Source organism: Portunus trituberculatus, chromosome 41 (assembly GCF_017591435.1).
Source record: "Portunus trituberculatus isolate SZX2019 chromosome 41, ASM1759143v1, whole genome shotgun sequence".
NCBI lineage: Eukaryota > Metazoa > Arthropoda > Malacostraca > Decapoda > Portunidae > Portunus > Portunus trituberculatus.
This window is the reverse complement of record NC_059295.1, coordinates 15,597,167-15,620,235: the sequence shown is the minus strand read 5'-3', so window position 1 is coordinate 15,620,235 and position 23,069 is coordinate 15,597,167. Positions and strand designations below refer to the sequence as shown.

The window sequence follows — 23,069 nt, the reverse complement described above, 5'->3', positions numbered from 1 at the left end:
TGTCTGTCAAGTGTTGCGATAGCAGGCCTTATGATAAACTTGTCATGAGTTCAGCCTTTAATGGATAAACTCTTTTCTCTAATTTGTTTGAGTGTAACCACGCAGAATTTGGTCTGCTAGAAAAAAAATGTAAGCGCAATATATATAGAATAAATGGCAGGAATAAAAACAAGTTACCGACAGAGAGGGCGACAGCATACTTGATGTGGCGAGAAGATTGCCAGATGCTACGTAGCTGTTCCAGTCATACTAGATTCTCTCATCTTCTGTAGTTCACGTGTCTGATTAGAAAAAAAAAAAAAAAAAAAAAAAAAAAAATATATATATATATATATATATATATATATATATATATATATATATATATATATATATATATATATATATATATATATATATATATATCAACATGTTACTTTAACCAGTCAAAAGGCCACGCTTTCTTGTGAAGGCAACAAAGTAAAAGGAATTAATCCTATATTTTCTAAAGTGGCGAGGCAGGACGTCTGTCGCTAGGCGAAGGATGCGCCAGCCACCAGCATCGTGGTCCGTGCACCTCCTGCCTCGGCGTCCGCTGAAGCCGGGGGTCTCCAGTACGTTCCTTTGTGGCGAGAGTTTGACCATTTGATGAAGGTTGTCATGGGCTCACAGCATTAGTGAGTTTACTTAGCACTAGAGACACCGACTAGTCTGTTATACTGTGATTGCCTTCTGTGTCACAAACTGTAATGACACTCTTGTAAAAGGTTAGTACCGTATAATATGCCAGAGCAACAGCTCGCAGGAATATCAACACAAATCCACACCGAAAGTTCCCTCTGGCAACCTTCAGCTACAACATCAAGAGTTCCTTTTTATCACATCACCATTGATGTCAGAGCACCATGAACCAACATCTGCCTGACTCTTTTACCAACGTTAAAACCTCAACACATATGCACACTCACACTATAGAGGGCAAACAAAACCTCGACACCTCAAGCCTCCCAGATCCTCCTGCACGTTCCGTATAGGGGGGGTGGTGAGCCGGAATAGGTGGTGGGCTTGGCGCTGGCGGGTCCCCCAGTCCCCACTGCTGCCGCCTGCGAGCCTCAGTACAGTGTGTGGTTGTGAGGCATCAACAATGTCGTTTTCGCGCTGTGTTGTTGCGGCTCTGAGAACGCGACATGCTCTGCAGAGGACGCTGGTTCCTGCGGTTACTCGAGCAGGTGGTGTTACCAAGGTACACGTCATGGATAATACACTATCAACAATTTCTGACTGTATCTTATGATTCTAAAATGAACAATTTGCAGAATATTTCGGTTTGCTATCCACTATAAGAACCATAAAGAAACCGTTGGTGTTTGTTAATTCGCAATATAAATCATATATTTAATGACACAAGATAAAATAAGTGTAACTCAGCCCTAATGTTCACTTCCTCAAGCTGTGGACATGAGCATAAGTACTAATAACCAACTAAGCCAGCCAGCCCCTCAGAAAGGACAGTGGTGAACGCTAGTTGCAGCGTGGTAACGTTGCTCTCACCCCTCGCAGCAATACTGTGTGATGAACTCTTCCTCCGTCATAGTTTTGATAGTACAGTACTTAATGATCTTTTAATTAATAAGTTCATGCAGTAAGTGAACAGTATTTTTTTCAATGAGCTGTGTTCTTGTACGTACCAGAAAACTAGATAATGACATCAAATTGGTAAAAAAAAAATATATATGTAAGGTCATCATTTTCATCGTCACTGGGTGCTATGTGGGGCCGCCAACGTGTCTCACCCACTGGTTCGTTGCCCTCTCTCATGGTTGTGCGACAAGGACACTCTACCACTACCCTGTAGGGATTTATAAGGCTTCCTTGCCCACTAGTATGGAGCAGCACGTTGTCACTGTTGAATAACAAGTAATGAAGGAGTTGTGAAAAAAGATATAGTCAAGTCGCGAATACGTACTTATGTTCACATATGTGCCACATCATATGGGTTCTGTTACCATGGCTAACCATACACACACACACACACACACACACACGTTTCTTTAGTGTTTGTTATTGATATGACGCGCTCAGCAACAAATTTCGTGAAGCAAACAGTTTTAACTTCAGTGCTGCGAAACTTACGATGTTACATTTGTTGATCTCGTTTCTTGCTTTGTTTGGGCGTGGGACATAGCAGGGGCGTCATGAGGTGGGTCGAGGGTGTGGTGTCCCACCCATCGAACTTCATTGCTTCAACTTCAGTGATAACATTCACTAATATCATGTTACAGTAATAAATATCCAGTGTGATAATTATTAACAAAATGTGGTCTCTCAAGTTAATCTCTTTTCAGGTTAACGGGTCGACGATACAGCCAGCGGCGTGCGTTGCTCCTTTCCAGGTGAGTCAGTCAGAGATGTTTATCTATTACCATAGTGTGCAAGCCTGTGTCATAGCATAGATGATCCGATCACGTGAAGTTCTGGTCATTGATTTACAACGTGATCTTGACAGGATTAGACTGGAGTACGTGTGGTGGGCTGTAATTTTGATAAAGTATCAGAGAGAGAGAGAGAGAGAGAGAGAGATGTTGACAGTTCATACTTGTCTTAGTATAGTTTTCATTACTGAAAACTTCCCATTAAGAAAGCTTGGTCTTACTCAATGATGATGAAAAACAACGACTTACAAAGATATAAATTTATTAAAATACATTAATTAGTATATGATCTATCGTGTGACAGGGCACGCATACTATGTCTTAAAAAGTATCGACATTGTTCAGTGTATGTACGGTAATATAGAATACTATAAATACCAAATTTGATACTACTTTTTCACAAGCTTGAGTAACTTTCACCCCTTGCTCTTCATGTTTGGCCCTGGATATCGATATATACAGGAGGGAAAGTGAGTGTATATTTTGTGTCTACGATAGATCCATGGACAGGCGGGGGCTGTGTGTTACTACAGCAAGAGGGCGAGGGCGCAACGCAGAGCTGCCTCCTCCTCTGATTCATCAGACTCGGATCGAGGCTCAGGCTCCGGCAAGCGAGGGAAGCACGTGAGTAGAGCAAACATGCTGATTTTTTATGATTCATGGAAATAACCTTTATCATCATCATCATCATCATCATCATCATCATCATCGTCATCATCAACATCATCATTATCATCATCGTTCACATCACCATCTTAATTTCTGCTTATCATTGGTATCGTCATGTATGCCTCCTGTCAGCTCTCTCTCTCTCTCTCTCTCTCTCTCTCTCTCTCTCTCTCTCTCTCTCTCTCTCTCTCTCTCTCTCTCTCTTTACGTGTGTTTTCCTGTACTTGTTGCCCACTCAAGTGTCGGGTTCTGCAATTGTACCTTGGCTAAACAAACAGAGAGAAGACGCTGAGTCAAAGAATACTGTGGCGGATAAACTTTGGCTATCTCCAGCATAGAAGAAGAAAAAAGTAATAGTAATAATAATAAAATAGTATGAATACATGAAATGAAAAGATATAATATGAAATTAATAGAATTACATGTTCTGACTCACGCACACCGGAACCCTAACGCTGATTAAGAAGTTATCCTCTCAGGTAAAGGCAATGCTCACACTTGGCGCCTGCGTGCCTTGCGGTATATACTGTGCATACATCTGGTTGATAAAAGATTTTACTTCGTATCTGCCCTTCGAGTTCATTGGGGTCATGTTGCTGAAAGTGACAGAGGATACGTAGTGTTCCGTCATATGTTAAGGGTCTAGGTAAATTAAGGATGCCTTTCAAGAGTTTCTGGTGGATGCGTCTGCCACACACACACACAGACACACACACACACACACCGCGTAGTGTAGTGGTTAGCACACTCGGCTTACAACCGAGAGGGTCTGGGTTCGAGTCCCGGAAAAGCGGCGAGGCAAATGGGCAAGCCTCTTAATGTGTAGCCCCTGTTCACCTAGCAGCAAATAGGTACGGGATGTAACTCGAGGGGTTGTGGCCTCGCTTTCCCGGTGTGGAGAGTGTATTGTGGTCTCAGTCCTATCCGAAGATCGGTCTATGAGCTCTGAGCTCGCTCCGTAGTCGGGAAGGCTGGCTGGGTGACCAACAGACAACCGTGGTGGTGATTTACACACACACACACACACACACACACACACACACACACACATCATGCTTATATTGAAAGCAAGATCTCACTCTTGATTTTAGTTTTCTGTTAACTTTTTCCTGCTAAGAAGTATACTGTATACATGGTTATAATGTGTGCCATCTCATTGGTTGCTTGTCACGACTGCATGCAGTTTTTTTTTCTTTTTTTCTGCATCAAAGATTTGCGTTTACTCAAGAAATGTTATTCAAGTGTCTGTTATATATAACAATTTTCTAAGAAAACTTTTCCAAATTTTATTATCTTTCGCAGCAACTAAAGAGCTGCATACGTTTCCACTATATATATATATATATATATATATATATATATATATATATATATATATATATATATATATATATATATATATATATATATATATATATATATATATATATATATATATATATATATATATATATATATATATACAAGGAACCGAATGGAACCGAATTAAAGTTTTGGAATTATGCTTTTCGATGTTTTAACGTAACGTTGCTGGTCCGCCATATATTTTCCTCACTCGCACTTTCTCCTTTGTTAGGTATGGCGAAAATACGAGTAATCCTTGGGTCCACAGCAAACATGCCTTCTCCGCTCACCATCACTCAAAAAACCGTCACAGGGGTCATGGTGCATCACATACTGGCAGCACGCTGGCAGGAATCAGGCAGAAGGGCCAGGCAGCGTTGTGAAGCCGCAGCTTTTTGACACACAGCATTACGTGGGACATGGAAGGGAGGCGTGTGAAAGCGATGTTCTTAGAGGTGTTGGGAAGGGGCGGGAGGAAGGATGAGGTGAGGGTGAGCTGGAGGGGTGGAGGAAGGACACACCGTAGGGTCGCTGGCCTACGTGAGGCTTATCATGGCAGCCTGAATTTCCTCTGTTTGCCATCATTCGCTTAAATGTGCGTTGTGTGTATATATATATATATATATATATATATATATATATATATATATATATATATATATATATATATGCACGTGTGTGTGTGTGTGTGTGTGTGTGTGTGTGTGTGTGTGTGTGTGTGTGTGTGTGTGTGTGTAATTCACCACGGTCGTCTGCTGGTCACCCAGCCAGACTTTCCCATTACGGAGCGACCTCAGAGCTCATAGACCGATCTTCGGATAGGACTGAGATCACATCACACACAACACACACCGGGAAAGCGAGGCCACAACCCCTCGAGTTACATCCCGTACCTATTTACTGCTAGGTGAACAGGGCCTACACATTAAGAGCCACGCCCATTTGCCTCGCCGCGCCAGGACTCGAACCCGGCCCTCTCGATTGTGAGTTGAGCGTGCTAACCACTACACTACGCGGTGTGTGTGTGTATGTGTGTGTGTGTGTGTGTGTGTGTGTGTGTGTGTGTGTGTGTGAGAGAGAGAGAGAGAGAGAGAGAGAGAGAGAGAGAGAGAGAGAGAGAGTTAAATATTTAATTTGGTCGTGAGGCAAAGCAGAAGAGTGAGAGCGGGGTGGAGTGTGAGGAGTGAAGGATGCACACATTGGGGTCACTGGGTGGAATAAATTAAGTTCACGTCAGTCATGTGTCTGATTGACTGGGGAAATTTTGACGTCATTTCTCGTATCTTATGTCTTGCTGTCTCCCTACTTATTCATCGTTAGGGAGCTGTGAGATATAATTAGGGACTGCTACGTGTACGTAGACCCACTGGTTCCATGTAAATACCCGAATGTTCTTAATCAGTTGTGTTCTTTTGGTGTAATGTAAATTGCAACAGATTCTAGAATGATACACCTCGCTGATGATTGAATTAGACTAAACATTATTAAGTTACTTGTTATGTTATAAATACTTTTACCATTATCAGCAACACACAATGCACAAGCTGTACTCGTATCATCAAATCACACCCACTGCATCCATCCCCCATTACCTCCTCACCACTGAACTTTATTCCTTTGTCTGCTCTCCACGTATATATCAAAAGTGCGATATGAAAAGGAAAAACGATCATTGACTTACTCGTCACATAAAACATATGAACAGAGGAACGCTGCCTTGCTGCTTCTCTGCTATCAGAATGTGGTATTGCAAAACATGATCTCATGCACTCCATATCACAACGCTTTACAGTCCACTTGGTTCTAAATATAAACACATGATACCAGGCGGCTGTGATGACCTGCATGCGAGTGTGAGGTTCCCCAGCTACAAACTTAATGACCTGTGTCGCGCTGTGTGTAGCTGCCGTTATAATTCGGCGAGTTCTTCCCGTGGCTTGCCTCTTGTGTTTGCTGAACCAGAACTAAATGATTTTATCTGTGGGCCTTTACTTTATTTACTGTGTCTTGGTGAATTCTGAGCTTCCATTTAATTGGAATGGTATCTAACAACAAAATCTCTTTGTCACGGTATTGAAAGGAAATGGTTAATTTAACAGTTTAGCGGTGGTCCGCTCGGGCCGACAAATCAATCTCATGCTGGCATGCACGTGTGTGTGTGTATGTGTGTGTGTGTGTGTGTGTGTGTGTGTGTGTGTGTGTGTGTGTGTGTGTGTTAGCGAATCAAAGTGAAAGCAGGAATACCCATGTAATGCTGTGTTCCCGCAGGGTCAGCTTCCCTCACGGGTCCGCCCCGTTTCTGTCGTGCCCTACCCCGGTGTGGTAATCTTTCCTTTTCACCCACACCTGCCGGGCTGCACGTAGGCAGGCAGTGGAGTCACCTGGGAGAAACTTGCATGTCTTTGACCCCAGTCTGCCAAACGCTGGCTTGTCATACTTGGACTATTACTTTTTCTCGGCACAAATTCTTCCAGACAGGTGACAGAAAAAAGTGCATTAATTATAAACTGCATCGGAGAGAAGACAAGCGAATTATTGCAGACACATTACCTGCCATGAAGATTTGTAGAAACACAAGGGAAGTCTTTTTTTATGTATACATAATTATGCTACTGCTCATACTCACTACAGTCTTGTTATTCATTCACCAAACATTATAAAACAATGGCTAGAGCACAAGGAATGAAACTGGATGTCGGAACAACAACATGGATAGTATGTGGCGGCGGTGGCGCCAGCGCTGGTGATGGTAGCGGCGAGAAAAGCAAGGCCGCTGTATTGAGGAGGCGACGGTCAGACCAATAACAAAGAATTGCTCCGACTACCGCGGTGAGATATAAGAATAATGATATAATGAATAACAATAAAATATGAGCCAAAAATAAAAATAAAAATAAAAAGATAAAAAGCAGGATCATGATCGCTACCGTCACTGTCATAGAAAATAAAAGTAGAATATATACAGCAACAACCACGACGACGACAGCGAAGACAGCAGCAGCAGCAACAACAACAACAGTAACAACAACAACAACAACAACAATGACGACAACGACAACAAAGCAACACCACCAACAACAGGGACGACAACAACAACAACAAAGCAACAATGACAAAGCAATAACACTCACAAAAACAACAAGAACAATATCGACGACTACAATGAACCACCACTACCACCACCACCACCAACGACAACAGCAACAACAACAACAAGAGTCAAGCAAGAGAGTTTGAGGTGATCTTGACACGAAGCATTCAACATCAGTGAAGGACTCTTTACTTCGCTCATATTTTTCTCTAGTATCACATCAATAATTCTGAGTGTATCTTTTAAGTGACCTTGGCAGAATTAACGTCACAATATGATAGTTGCTGTCTTTAGCTTTCTTTTTTGGAGGGTCAAAAATTTTCTCTTCTTTAACATTTATAAAAGGACGTTAAATTCATGAAGTGATCAATCTCTCTCTCTCTCTCTCTCTCTCTCTCTCTCTCTCTCTCTCTCTCTCTCTCTCTCTCTCTCTCTCTCTCTCTCTCTCTCTGTGTGTGTGTGTGTGTGTGTGTGTGAGTGTGAGCCAGAAACATGTCTATAAAGGAGAAGACCTGTGGTGGGCGGCTAGCTGTGTGGCTGGCGTGGGAGAGACAAGAGCTTGTTACCGCCACGCCCTGCCTGATGATGTATGGAGATGTTGCGGGAGTGATGGAACTTGCGATATGCTTGATGTTACCTTCTATCTCTTCTCAAGAGGTGATTGCTTAGGCTTCAAGTTCAGTGATAATGATTCTAAATATATAACTCGCACTTAACGATACCTTGTCGCTCTCCATCGCGTCAAGTAACTCAAGACGAGAGAGAGAGAGAGAGAGAGAGAGAGAGAGAGAGAGAGAGAGAGAGAGAGAGAGAGAGAGAAGAGATGGATGGATGGATATATAGATGCATAACCAATTGGAGACTAACGAAATGGTGAAAAAAGAAACATTTGGTGACCTTCTCTCCAAATGTACTGGCAACTAGAGGAATGCAGTAAATCCAGCCTTGAACACGGCACGCGAAGCAAAACATGCGAGGAAACAAACAAGCAAGCAAGCAGGCCACGTGTCAGGGTGATGAGGCAATGAGGGCAAATGAGCAGTACTTTTCTCTTCAGCCACAGGGCAAGGAAGTACAGACACAACTGAAGCTTCATGTTATCACTTGCTGCATTTGAAAATAACACCCAATGTACACAGTGCCTTTTTCCTGACAGAAGAGCTGTAGTGCATAACGAGGTAAATAGAAAGGAAGCACCGTGAGCGCGTCGGCAAAGGTTTTGAAATGCGCTCATATTGTACAACGCACAGTGGCCCTCTGCCTGACACGAAGCTGTGGTGTGCTGGCGATAGCTTCCCTTTTGGATGTATTATTATTTGTTTTGCATTTTGAAAAATACTGAGACGTAAGGAACAAATTTGCAGCGTAGATCACTGATGAATATACTAATCCTATATGACCTATCTTAATTCCACTGTCAAGCAATCACGGGAGCACCACGCTCAAATATTCTCAAAGGAACGTCAGTATTTTTTATCTTTAGTTAACACACCTGAAAACAGTTAGATTATGTATTTGATTGATTGATTCATTTATTCATTCATTCATTCATTCATTCATTCATTCACTCATTTATTTTTCTTTATACCATGCGTAAATTATCTGCCTCTCATACATACCATAGGGAAATGGGGAAGAGAAGAACGTGTCAATACAACCAAATAAACACGGCCCTGCGGTACAGCATCCTAATACTGTCTTCCATTTAGGCCTTGGAGGAGCCTTTTATGTACGCACACCGCCTACCCATTGTCCGGACCAACACACACACACACACACACACACACACACACACACACACACACACACACACACACACACACACACACACACACACACACACACACACTTATAAGAGAATATAGTACGTGTAGTTACTATCGCATCTGACATCTACCAGCTGATAACTGTAACTACTAAGCAGTCGGGACTCGCGGCGAAGGAAAAGTGAAGGTCAGCTGGTTGAACTGCGTTGTGGTCCATGCCGCCTGTCCACGCACACCTGTACAGGCGTCTCGCGTTGCATTGGAAGGGTGAATTCTGCTCTTCCATTAAGGACAGCAAGCTTCTCAGCTCCCTCTTGCACGCTGATCCAGGCCTGCACCAATCCAGTTCAGTGGCAGCAGCGTAAACATACACGACAAGCATCTACTATCGGTGAAGCGCAGGATCTGATAAATTAAATTTTTCGTAATCAATATCAACCACTGATTTTGAGGATTAAGATATGTTCACAAATAACAATATTTCGTCTCTTCTTATCTTAAATAATACCTACATTTGATTTGCCATGAATTATATACGAGAAGCCTCATATTTCTTTGATGATAACAGAGTCAATATGCAGAGATAATTTGCAAGCGTGTTTTTGTGTGATACGAAATATTCTATAAAATATCATGTAGTTTGTCTCGAGTAACAATTTAGCAGTAAAGAATACCACAAATTATGATATCCGTGTTCCTGAATCTTTTTTGAACACGCAGGCAAATATAATCCTAGTCATTAGAACTTTTGTATTTTATCTGTTGTGATTTAGGAACGCCACAAAAAAAAAAAAAAAAAAAAAAAACTCATATTACATGTAGAGAAATCATTTGTTTACCTGTTTTTTTGTCTGAAATATTCAATAAGAGATGTGGAGTTTATCCCACTCTAGGTAGTATACAACTAAAAAGGTACAAAATTATGATAAACGAATTCCTTAGAGGCACGCTGACAAGATGTAATACTAGTCTTTAGATTCGACATACTCCTTCCGAAATAACAGTACAGTAGCTTCTTGCGGCTGTGTCTGTTACCAGGTACTTGCCACATACACCCGCGCATCAAGAACACGTTTTTTTTTTTCTCTCTCTCTAGTAAGTGGGTCCGCCGTGGAGCGTTACTGATTGCTAAGAGGGAAGAGGAGATGATGAGGTAAGAGGAATGCTTCTTTTTTTTTTTTTTTTTTTTGTTGTAAATTTTGTTTCGTTTACATTTTTGTTTTCTTAGTCCGCCATTTTTTTTTCCTTTATTTTTTGTGCTGTTGTTAGGTTTTCATTCCTGTACCTTTTCTTCCTCTTGATTTCTCAGGACGAGTTTTTTTTTTCTTTTTTTTCTTTTTTCGTTGGTCTTCGTTTGCTTTTCTTACTTAATTTCCCAAGATTAATTTTTTTTATTATTATTTTTCGCTCGTTCACTTTTCATCCTCTTTGTTTCCCACCAGACGAGCTTTTCTTTATTTTTATTTTCTTTTTTTCCTTCGTTTATTTGCTCACTCAAGACGAGAATTTCCTATTCGTTCTTTATTTTTCTTCTTTCATATGTTCTCCTTTCTTTAGTTTCCTTTACGTTTTTTTTTTTTATTCGTTAGTTTTCTTCCCTTTAGTTTCCCTAGCTCCGGAGTTCACGGTGTTATCTTGGATATCCGTAGTGAGTGGCGGACGTGACGGAACGATGTACTGTTATAATAATGTAAGCGTTCTCTGATTCTCCTGAGTTGTGCTGCGTAGTGGCATTATGACGTGAACGAGTTGATATAAAGCACGACCTTTTACTCTCTCTCTCTCTCTCTCTCTCTCTCTCTCTCTCTGCTCAATGTCCACCAATATATTCATATAGACAAGCCAATTGCTATTGATGAATGAGCAAATTTCCAACATAGAAACGAATAGGTAAATGTTTTGCTATTGTAAGCTCCTAAAAATACCGCTATTTTCACCCACCAAATAGGAACCGTTGAAAAAGAAGGAAAGCCTGGAGCAAGTCTTTTATCCACTCGTTATCTTTACTGAAGAACAAGAGGCAGAAATCAAACAGTAGCTGCATTTCCGAACGCTTCGTGGTAACTTTTCATTTTATCAAGGATGTTTGAATTTTCTTGTGCCAGTTTAGCAAAGATTCTGCATCAACAGTGGAGAAGAAGAGGAAGAGGAAGAAGAAGAAATAGAAGAAATACAGTCATGAGAACCCGACTAATTATCTCAGTGGCTTTTGAAAGATATTTCTCATGAAAGTTCAAGGTGTTTCAAAATACTGACTGATTTGCATATTTCTAAGTAATTGAATAAGTAAATGGATGTATAATAACGATAATGATAACAATAATAATGATGATAATAATAACAGTAAGAATAATAATGGTGATAAAAAATAATAACAATAAAATATGATAAAAGATCGAACATTTTCTTTGCAAAATAAGTCAAATTACGTCTACATCACACCATATCTCAGTAAATAAAAACAGTTAATGAGAGAGAGAGAGAGAGAGAGAGAGAGAGAGAGAGAGAGAGAGAGAGAGAGAGATTCAGTACCATGTAGATTTACAGAACATAGAGCGTGAATAGTGTACGCGTGTCTTTACTCCATCTACCATAATTCAGCGATGTGTCTCAGTGAATGATGAGCTGACAATTGACGAGTGGGAATGAGTAAATTTCACAGTGCAAGAAGCAGGCCAAGAAAATCCTTGTTCAGAGAGAGAGAGAGAGAGAGAGAGAGAGAGAGAGAGAGAGAGAGATCTACAGGCCGCACTCGAGGTGATGTGCCCATCACTTCAGTTACATAGATGTGGCAATGACAGTACCATCACGATGTTCAGCTGATTTAATTTTCAATATTGCGCTGCACAACTGGCAGTTCATTGTCTTGGTTCATTGTTGCAGTAGTGTTGCTAAATACACTTCTGGCGCAAGAGAGAGAGAGAGAGAGAGAGAGAGAGGTTAGGAGATTAATATCAAAACGATTGTTGAGTAATGCCTCTGGTAAGTTCACGAAGAACTCGTTTAATGAATTGGGGGTCTTTCCGCTCTCATTTCCTGTTTCCTCCGAGCCCCGACCCTCTCTACACCAGCCGGGCCTTCAATTCCTCTGGGATAGAAGGTGGTGAGGGTGGGGTGCACGTGTACAATCCAACCCACGTGACCAAGACGCCTGTCATCATAAATCTCTCTCTCTCTCTCTCTCTCTCTCTCTCTCTCTCTCTCTTCAATGGTTTAATTCTCCAAGACTTTTCATAATCATAGTAATCTTTTATCTAGTATATGTAGATTATACTTGCTATCTAATGTATATGGAAACTTAGGATGATACACATCGTAGTCAGAAACTCTGGCTGTAGGTACACCACAACATACAAAAGACTAAAAGTTACGCCGGGTGTATTGTTTGGATCTAATGATGAATTAACAAGACTTGTGCATTATTAACAGGAAAGATACTCTTGTGAACTCAGCTAACTATCTTTGTGGCCTTTGAAATGAGTCGTGGTGGGAGAGCAAATCAGTGTAACTACCTGGTTCTCACATCAACACTTTTTTTTTTTCATGCGTATCTTGATTCTGACCAAAAATATAGTACAGTATTATTAAAGAAACTTGTAAGTATATATTAATTTTCTGGATTCCAACACACAGACATCTGAGCTACCGTACCACCGCTAAGCCACAAGAAGAATCGGAGCTGTGTGATGTAAACTGTTCGGTCTCTTGTCCCCACTCACCACCGCCACCACCATCATACCCAACCAGGGCTGTCATTGTCCGCCAACTAAAGATTCTTGAGTTTCTTTTCCCTGTCTTCTTTTTGTGTGAGGATGGTCTTCGCTATGGCCTTATTATTAGTGTATACTGTCCGAGGAAGAAAGTAGTCTAAGTGTTAGTGAGATTACTATAATTTTAACGGTATCTCTGTGGTGACGTCAGTTTGATGGTTGTTGTCTTGCCTCTTGAGGACTGTTTGGGGAATGGCTGACCTTGAGCAAAGCGGAGGCGTGTCCTTAGCTCCCCTACATCACGTTTTCATCCTTTGCCACTTCACTCATAATGGCTCTCTCTCTCTCTCTCTCTCTCTCTCTCTCTCTCTCTGCTACTTTTACAACCACCGGACTTGAAATAGAGCGATCTCTCTTCCACTTTCCATATTATATCGTACGGGTGTCACTGATTAAAACTGGTGGTCCACAAGCCTTCGTGCGAGTCTACCCCACTGCATACACAGGTTACAGCACCCTTACGTCTAGTTCATGGGCTTGTACACGACACATCATACGGGATCTCCTCCCACCCTCTCCCCTGCCTCCCCCTGAACATCCCTCGAGCCCCGGGACCGGTAAGCAGCGATCTTACTAAGCAGAAACCGGTTCTGTGGTGCTGTCCTCTTTCCTTTCACACAGTCATCCATTATTTCTGCCCTGTAGTTCTTATTGCAAACGGTGGTAAGCAACTAGACTTGTTAATTATTGTTTTATAGTCACAATTATTTCCGAAAGGGGGTTCTAGCTTTTCATTTACCAACGATTGTTGTAATGCCTACTGAATTATTCTTTGTATTGATAAAGGGCAGTGTTTGTAATGTAGGTTGTTAGTAGGCTGCGGCTGCAAGGCTTCTTCCCGATGTCTGACTAGACTGTCAAGTATGTAGTACTCCGACCCATGGTAAAGAGAATCTTTACCTTGGCTGCGGCATAAAGGTCACAACACTACGTTAAACCTGGTTAAACCCAACCGCCACCATCACTTCCACATACCCTTTACTGACCGCACCGCCGGTCAAATGTCCTCTGGCATTCCTTAATCATCAAAACTTAAATATATTGAATAAGCAAGGACTAATAATAATTCAATGTTCACTTGGACCACTGATTAAAAAAAATTATAATAATAATGATAAAAGTGTACGTAAGTTTGTTTTTTTTTCGATTACCCAGGATAATATCAATCCTGAGCAGTTTGTAAATAGCATGTTGTAGTGTTATGTACCAAATTATAAATTAATCAATACTAATAAAGAAAGTACGAGATGTGAAAATAAAGACGAATAACAAAAAGACAGAACTAGCTGTCCATGAGTTGTGTGGCGTAGGGTACATAGAGGTTTTAACAGACGAAGCCTTTAGACTTAGTAGAGCAACTGACTATTTTCAAGAGAGACACGCGAATTTCAAGTCTAACCGTGTGCTTACGAAAATCTTTTTGTATTACAACGACAACGGATTCCTCTTTGTGGAAATTGTAACACAATTGGTAAAGAGATTGTGTGCACGCCCTGTCGTGCAGTGCGACATAGGGCAGAGCAGAGCAGAGTAGACACAGGGTAGGGCAGGGCAGGACAGCACAGGGCAGCATTGATGTGGTGCGCACATTGAGAAGCAGTCTGTCGTCCTGTGCGGTAGTGCTCATCATGGCAACAGAAAACCTAATCTCCAAGTCGTATTTGCAATTTTCACACAGCAATATCCCATACTCATCATCTTTTGATTGTAGAATGCATGCAATGTGAGCCCATAGTAGTCGTCCTTATACGTTCCTCTCATGTAATCAGGATTACTTATAGTGTCATGCAGCACTCTTTGACTGCTGTATGACACTATGAGTTGCTCCGTGGACGACATTGTGAGTACTAACAGAGTGAGTTGTTGTCTTTTTTTATTTATTTATTTATTTATTTATTTATTTATTTTATTTATTTATTTATTTATTTATTTATTTTTTTTTTTTGCTGTGCCGCACGTGACACAGGAAACTGCGTTCGAACGACTGTGTCGCGCAGGCCGACACAGGTCTGCATTTGTGCTGTGCTGTCCTGTGTGTCAATATGCATGCTTAGTTTTAAACCAGTGAGATACAGTTTTCTGCCCTGCTCTGTGATGTGTTGCCTATGTTGCCTGTGTCTCAATGTGCGCCCGGCCTAAAATGGCATACTCGTACTGATGTGTAGCGGTGCTTCAGTAACGTACGTTGGGGACGATGGGGCACCAAACCATCAAAACATCTGTGTGGTTTTTCACTGACATTCACTCTAGAAATTCTCTCAAGTGGTGTTTCATACTATAAATATCATGATATGTTCTATACAAAATTCTTATTATTTATATGAGTGAACCATTTAGCCTTCAGATGTTTTCCAGGACAGACGGTCATCATTCACTCGCTCACTCATTTCATCTTTTGATGTCACTGGCTGGTACATCAGCTGGCAGGGCAGCGAGTGCAACAGTGTTTGCAAAGACCTCATATGCATTTTAGCCATCTGTCATATGGAATAAATAATGTCTTTATTTATTATTATTTTTTTTTTTCAGGGTCAGACTCCGTTTTGGAGGCTGAAGATGCGAACACACCACGAGGTGCTGGACATCAACAAAGACGGGGTTGTCTCCTGGGATGACTTTGAAACTCTTATAAAAAAGTTCACAGAGTTGGGTCATCTCTCACCTGAGGAGGTCGGGAACTTTACCGATGCTCTTAGGGTAAGTGTAACACACACACACACACACACACACACACACACACACACACACACACACACACACACACACACACAAGAAAGTAAAAAAAGGAAAAGGACTTTGGAATGACGATGAAAGAAAACAATCAACCGGTAAGCCATATTGATAGAATTTTCAGGGAGACATATAATTTTCTAAGGAATATTGGATTAGCATTTCACTTCATGAACAAAGAAATGATGAAGAAATTGATAAGTACTAAAATAAGACACAGAATGGAATATGTAGGAAGTTGGAGAGACTACAACAAATGGCTACAAGAATGGTTCCAGAATTTGAAGGGATGACATATGAGGAGAGACTAAAGGCTATGGATCTACCAACCCTGGAACAGAGAAGGGAGAGAGGGGATCTGATACAAGTTTATAAATTGATTAACGGAATGGATCAAGTGGATAATGAGAAACTGATCCTGAGATATTCGAAGCACAAGATCGCAGAGTAAAAAACTAAGGAAGGGAAGATGTCTGAGAGATGTTAAAAAATATAGTTTCCCGCAAAGATGTGTTGAGACTTGGAACAGTTTGAGTAAGAAGTGGTGTCAGCAACGAGTGTGCATAGTTTTAAAGAAAAATTGGATAAGTGTAGATATGGAGACGGGGCCACACGAGCATAAAGCCCAGGCCCTGTAAAACTACAACTAGGTAAATACACACACACACACACACACACACACACACACACACACACACACACACACACACACACACACACACACAGTCTCTAAAAGTTTACAGTGTCTGAACATTCCCCTACAGGTCAGACAGACCATTTATGAAGTTTAATCCCACAGCACGTGTGGGAGGAGGAATGGGGTGCTTCAGGAGATCCTTACGTGTTCATCGGCCAAGAACAGTTCCTGTCGCAAATGGAACACGTTGTTAATTCTAAAGATCTTCGGAAAAGAGTTGCAAAACCTCTTCCTTATTTCTTTAAGGTAAAGTCAATACTAGAAATTATTATTATTACTATTATTACTATTATTATTATTATTATTATTATTATTATTATTATTATTATTATTATTATTATTATTGTTCAGACATTCAGACAAGTTGGAGGAGGAGGAGGTGAAGAGAAACACAGGTGTAGGGAGGTGAGTTTATTCCCTACTAGTTTTGCTGATGCTTCTCCCTACACCTGTGCTTCTCTTCACCTCCTCCTCCATTATTATATATTTTTTTTATTATTATTTTTGTGCAGACATTTATGTACAGACATTTATTATTATTATTATTATTATTATTATTATTATTATTATTGTATCATTATTGTTATTATTATTATTATTATTATTATTATTATTATTATTATTATTATTATTATTATTATTATTATTATTATTATTATCATTAGTCAAGGAGGTTATACTGAAGAAGACGCCGCACGTCTATCCTGCTGTACTACTAAAAAAAAAAAGCCAGTGGGCGGTGCTTACGAGGCGGTGGGCGGAACTTACGATCGCAACTTCTGTGTTAAGCAATGGGAAATTGCCGGTTTCTTTTTTAATTACTAGAGGAAAATTAAGAAAGAACTGATGGTGTAACTTATGTAAACCACATTATAGTTTCCTAAATATGTCATGTAGACCTGTTATTAACGGTGTTAGTCCAAAATAGCTGCAATGTTGAAAGAAATACAGCAGGACGTTTCTGGGAGAAATTATCGCAAAAATATTACCTTTCCCCATTAATGCATGACAAGGAACAAATAGTGAAGTAAGATTTCAGTGACTGATACTTTCCCAAAGCACAGTGACATGAAATTAAACATCATTCCAAATCAAAGCTAAAGAGAGAGAGAGAGAGAGAGAGAGAGAGAGAGAGAGAGAGAGAGAGAGAGAGAGAGAAATTTTGTTAAGTAATTGTTAAGTAATTGTTATACCAAAAAAAATCCACCTTCAGGCCAAGTTTCACCTGATATACAGTTTATTTATCCTTCATTTAAATGTACATGTATACGTACATGTTTACATCTACATGCACATTTATATTCACATGTGTACATGACCTTTTTTAGTAATACATTTGCCCCAAAGAGCTTCCCACCTCTCACCCAAGTCCACCAAAGCTGGAAAACACTGTATTATTTCATTTGTATGTATGATTTACCGTCTAAATCTTCGTGGCACAGTATGCCACGAGTATTGCGAGTCTAACAAGGTCACATATTTGGTAAGCAGCCACGAAACCTGGACATAAGACTGAAAATAAGGAGCGTAACTCAGGCGTTCCCATGTATTTTCAATGGGCGGTCGGCAATGTTTTGGGTGTAATGGGGGGTAGGGGCAGCACTGGACCAACAGCGCTCTGGCTTAACTTTTGTGACATTACGCCGCCTTCCTATAATCTAATCTCCTTGTTATTATTATTATTATTATTATTATTATTATTATTATTATTATTATTATCATTATTATTATTAGCAGTAATAGTGGAGTAACTTTGCAGCATACACCAGCACATCGGTCAATCAACACTACTTTTCTTTGGCACTGTGAGAACTTTTCATAATTGATTAAAATAAACACACAAGGAATACCGTGATATTCCGGGCATACCAGGTTGATCAGCGCCATCTGGAAGCCATAGGTCAAATTCTAAGATATTTTCCAGGGTTAATGTTTACTTAAGATGTAATATGTAAGTTTTACATCAATATCTAACAGGCGAATTTTCAGGTACTATAAGGTTGCAAGATTGACAAACCAAACATTATTATTATTATTATTATTATTATTATTATTATTAGTAGTAGTAGTAGTAGTAGTAGTAGTAGTAGTAGTAGTAGTAGTATTATTATTATTATTATTATTATTATTATTATTATTATTATTATTATTATTACTACTACTACTATTATTATTGTTATTACAAATGAAGACTTAATTTGGTTGTGGATAATTGCTGTATCATCCATCGTTACTGTCATTCCTGAACGCAGGTTTTATTTGACTTGTATTAAATGCTGAACTTTAACCAGTCTTATGCCAGACACTCATCTGATTATACTCTATACATACTGAGCATGTCTAAAATATCCCGAACCTACTTTCACTCTATAGTACTATAACACAACTTCAAGCAACAATTTAATTCTTTATCTCAACTTGGTCACACCAACCAGAGTAATCAGTCTGTTTATGACAGACTTCCATTGATGAAGTCTTGAACTTGACCATTAATATTTGGATAAAAAAAAAAAAAAATCTTGATTTTAGATGCTGTACTCATCACCCAAAAAATTCATGCTATAATAATGTTAACAAATTCTACATACACAGGCTGTTGACAGAGATGGCAGTGGTGAAATATCAATTGAAGAATTTAAGATGTTCTATGCCTGCCTGGGTCTCTCTGAAGAGGTAAGTTGTAATTATTATTGCTCTCCAGAAAATTCTGGGATATTATAATAATGCTAATAAGATTCTTTTAGTTAAACATACTGGTATTTGACTACTGAATCAACAGTTTTGTTTTTATATACCGGAGTTAATTTTCAATGCATAGTATATGTACTACATTAAAAGCTCCAATATCTGACTTTGGTAGGACACATGGAATGTGAAACTTCATTAGACAGAGGCTGTGTTTGCTAAAATTATCTAAAGCCAGCCAATCAAGAGAAAATGATATTCATACAAAAAACTTGGGCATCTGAGGAAAAAACATGTACTGTACCTAGTATATACCTTGATTATAATATACTGGGTAAGCTTAAAAAGGTTTCAAACTGGATGGAATACTACAAGAAAGATGAGTACAGTAATTGGAAGTGGAAAACTAGAATGGAGAGAAATGATGAGTGGAATACCACAAGAAATGGTTTTTTTCTTTAACTTGCCAAACACTCTTTCATAAATAGAAAATGTCAGAAACTTTCAAACTCCAACTCCCTTCATGACTTCTGGTACCTGGCTAAAAACATCTCCAACAACTTTACTTCTTCATCTTTCCCTCCTTTATTTCATCCTGATGGCACCACTGCCATCTCATTTGTCTCTAAAGCTGAACTTTTCTCACAAACAACTCCACCATGGATGATTCTGGGCCTATTCTTCCCTCTCCTCCTCCCTCTGACTATTTCATGCCTACGATTAAAGTTCTTTGTAATAATGCTTTCCATGCCCTCGCTGGCCTAAACCCTTGGAAGGCTTTTGGGCCTGATGGGGTCCCTCTTATTGTTTTAAAAAACTGTGCTTCTGTGCTTGCACCTTGCCTGGCCAAACTCTTTCAACTATACCTATCGACTTCTACCTTTCCTTCTTGGTGGAAGTTTGCCTACATTCAGCCTGTTCCTATAAAAGGATGACCGTTCTAATCCCTCTAACTACCATCCTATAACTTTAATCTTTTGCTTATCTAAAGTTTTTTAAACTATCCTGAATAGGAAGATTCTTAAACATCTGTCACTTCACAATCTTCCATCTGATCGCCACTATGGCTTTTATCAAGGCTGCTTTACTGGTGATCTGGCTTTCTATACTGACTCTTGGTCATCCTCTTTTAGAGATTTTGGTGAAACTTTTGCTGTTGCATTAGACATATCAAAAGCTTTTGATAGAGTCTGGCACAAAGCTATGATTTCAAAACTCCCCTCCTACAGTTTCTATCCTTCTCTGCAACTTTATCTCAAGTTTCCTTTCCAACCGTTCTATTGCAGCTGTGGTAGATGGCCACTGCTCTTCTCCTGAATCTATTAACAGTGGTGTTCCTTAGGGTTCTGTCCTATCATGCACTCTCTTTCTATTATTCATTAATGACTTTCTTAACCAAACTTCTTGCCCTATCCACTCCTACGCTGATGATACCACCCTACATCTTTCCACATCCTTCCAGAGACGTCCAACCCTTCAGGAAGTCAACAGATCACACAGGGATGCCACAGAATGCCTGACTTCTGATCTTTCTAAGATTTCTGATTGGGGCAGAGAAAACTTAGTAGTTTTCAATGCCTCAAAACTCAATTCCTCCATCTATTAACTCGACACAACCTTCCAGACAACTATCTCCTCTTCTTCAATGACACTCAACTGTCTCCCTCTTCCATGCTGAATATTTTTAGTCTGTCCTTTACTCATAATCTTAACTGGAAACTTCACATCTCATCTCTTGCTAAGACAGCTTCTATGAAGTTAGGTGTTCTGCGGCATCTCCACCAGTTTTTCTAGCCCCTCCAACTCCTAACCCTGTACAAGTTATGTCCTTGTATGGAGTACTCTTCACATGTTTATGGGAGTTCCACTCATACCAGTACTTTCAAACATTTATACCTTTCACTGGTAAACTCTGGAACTCCCTACCTACTTCTGTATTTTTATCTTTCTATAACTTAACTTCTTTTAAGAGAGAGGTGTCGAGACATTTGTCCCTTACTTTTGGATGACTCTTTTGACCTTTTAGGGAACCTGCAGTTTCAATGGGCCTTTTTTTTCTAACATTTTGTTGTCCTTGGCAGCATTCCCTCCTGCATAAAAAAAAAAAAAAAGTTTTTGTAAGTCATAAAGTCAGATGATGGAGTTTACCTACACATATTTTATATTGCACTACAAAAACTCATTGTCAGAAAATCATTATGTACTGATGATTGTACGCTACTTTGTCTAGTCAAATGCTTGTTATGGTTCACGTTAGGAAAGTAATATGATTTTATTATTATTATTATAATTTTAAGGTGACAGGAATTTCTTGCCCATAAATAATCCATTCACTGAAATTCAAGTTTGCAATTGTGTCTTAAAAATGTGCCTCAATTATCTTTTTTTTTTTTTGCCTTTTCTGCTTTCTTATAAAGAAAGATGAAAGAATACACATGTATTTTTTTCCAATAGTCTGGGAAGTTTGTAGTACTCAATTGATTTAATAATTGAGTAATAAAAAAAAAAAAAATGTGCCAAGTAGAATATGATATTCAATAAGATTTAATTCTACATGAACAAGCAGTCTATGGGCTTACAGCACAACGTTAAAGTGTTGTGTAGGTTAGGTACAAAACAAGGGAACACTGACTGAGTGTCATTGTGCAGGCAGCAGCTCAGTCCTTTGCGGCCATTGACCTGAATGGGGATGGCCGACTCACCATGAAGGAGTTTATCAAGCTTGGCCGCGAGTTCTTCCTCTCTGAGGATGAAAGTCGACCAAGCAAGCTTTTCTGGGGACCACTGTCTGATTAAGACTGACTGTCATTATCTCCAGTTTTTATGAATCCATTACATTTAAACATTCCTTCTTGTGGATAGTATACAAGTATGCACTGCATGACTAAAATAATCATGTAATCTTAAGCTCAAAATGTCTTGCTTGTGTAGGGATCAGGCAGGGTGTAGTACTGAAAGTATTGAGGTTTTTCCAAATAATCTGAAAGGAAAAAAAAAAAAAAAAAAAAAAAAAAAGTTGATGCATTCTACTCTGTAAACATATATCTTGACTTGTATTATGAAGGACCTTTTTTATTGCAAGCTTGTTGATATCGCAATAGTCTAGATATTTTTCTATTCCTTTTAAGAGAGATCCTAAGAGTTTGTGTAGTATGTATTTGGCTAATCTTTATTTTTGCTAGGCTAAAATAAAATCTAAAATTCCATTATATGTACTTGCTACACCACATATACATGATGTGCAAGCTACCTACATATTGTATATGTGAATATAGAAATTAATGGAAAATATGTAATCATGTAGCTAAAGTTTCATTTAATTAGATAATTTATACATAAAATTCTGGTTGCTTATCACAAGTTATTAAGACAGAATCACACTTACAAATGTACAGTATGGTTTGCTATACACTTCTAATAAACAGTACTGAAAGCATATTGTGATTTTTCTCAAACAAGACCCAAAGCCTTTTCTGAGATTAAGAAGATAAGAACACATGAATAGGCAAGCTGCTAAGAGCCATCACACTACATGTGGCAGTTCCTGTAAGAAACACACCTACCCATTTCCATCTATTGTCTCCAACCACAAATCTGTCTAATTTTTTGTCTTTCTAATGGCTCAGCATTAATGACCTGCTGATTACTGAGTCTGTTCCATTCCTTAGCCACACTATCTCTTTCTTGAACCTAATATTTTCAAGTTTGAATCCATTATTTCCTGTTGTATCTTAATTACTGATCCTGAGAATTTTTTTTTATTCTCCTTGTTATAAGCCTATACGTATTACTTAGACTTCTATCAGGCCCCTTTTAACCTTATCCGCTACACCACTGCCTCCCTTAAAACAAAATATATACATACACTCTACCAAATGTTAATACATACAAATAACAGTGAATAGT

At 39.3% G+C, this 23,069-nt stretch overlaps 1 protein-coding gene across 1 annotated transcript; it reads left to right on the top strand.

The window, feature by feature from the left end:
• Positions 1–1,066: 1,066 nt before the first annotated feature.
• On the top strand, positions 1,067–22,599 carry LOC123517078 (sarcoplasmic calcium-binding protein-like). Its single transcript, XM_045276935.1, has 7 exons — positions 1,067–1,222; positions 2,325–2,372; positions 2,910–3,035; positions 15,581–15,748; positions 16,581–16,724; positions 19,071–19,151; positions 21,813–22,599. The coding sequence occupies exons 1-7, from the start codon at positions 1,124–1,126 to the stop codon at positions 21,957–21,959; spliced, it is 813 nt and encodes a 270-aa protein (XP_045132870.1). The 5' UTR covers positions 1,067–1,123; the 3' UTR covers positions 21,960–22,599.
• Positions 22,600–23,069: the final 470 nt, after the last annotated feature.

Bases quoted from the DNA above. Each gene is read 5' to 3' on its own strand.
- LOC123517078 (XM_045276935.1), top strand. From the start codon at position 1,124: ATGTCGTTTTCGCGCTGTGTTGTTGCGGCTCTGAGAACGCGACATGCT. The intron at 3,036-15,580 runs GTGAGTAGAGCA...TTTTTTTTTCAG, and splicing joins CCGGCAAGCGAGGGAAGCAC to GGTCAGACTCCGTTTTGGAG. The intron at 19,152-21,812 runs GTAAGTTGTAAT...GTCATTGTGCAG, and splicing joins GCCTGGGTCTCTCTGAAGAG to GCAGCAGCTCAGTCCTTTGC.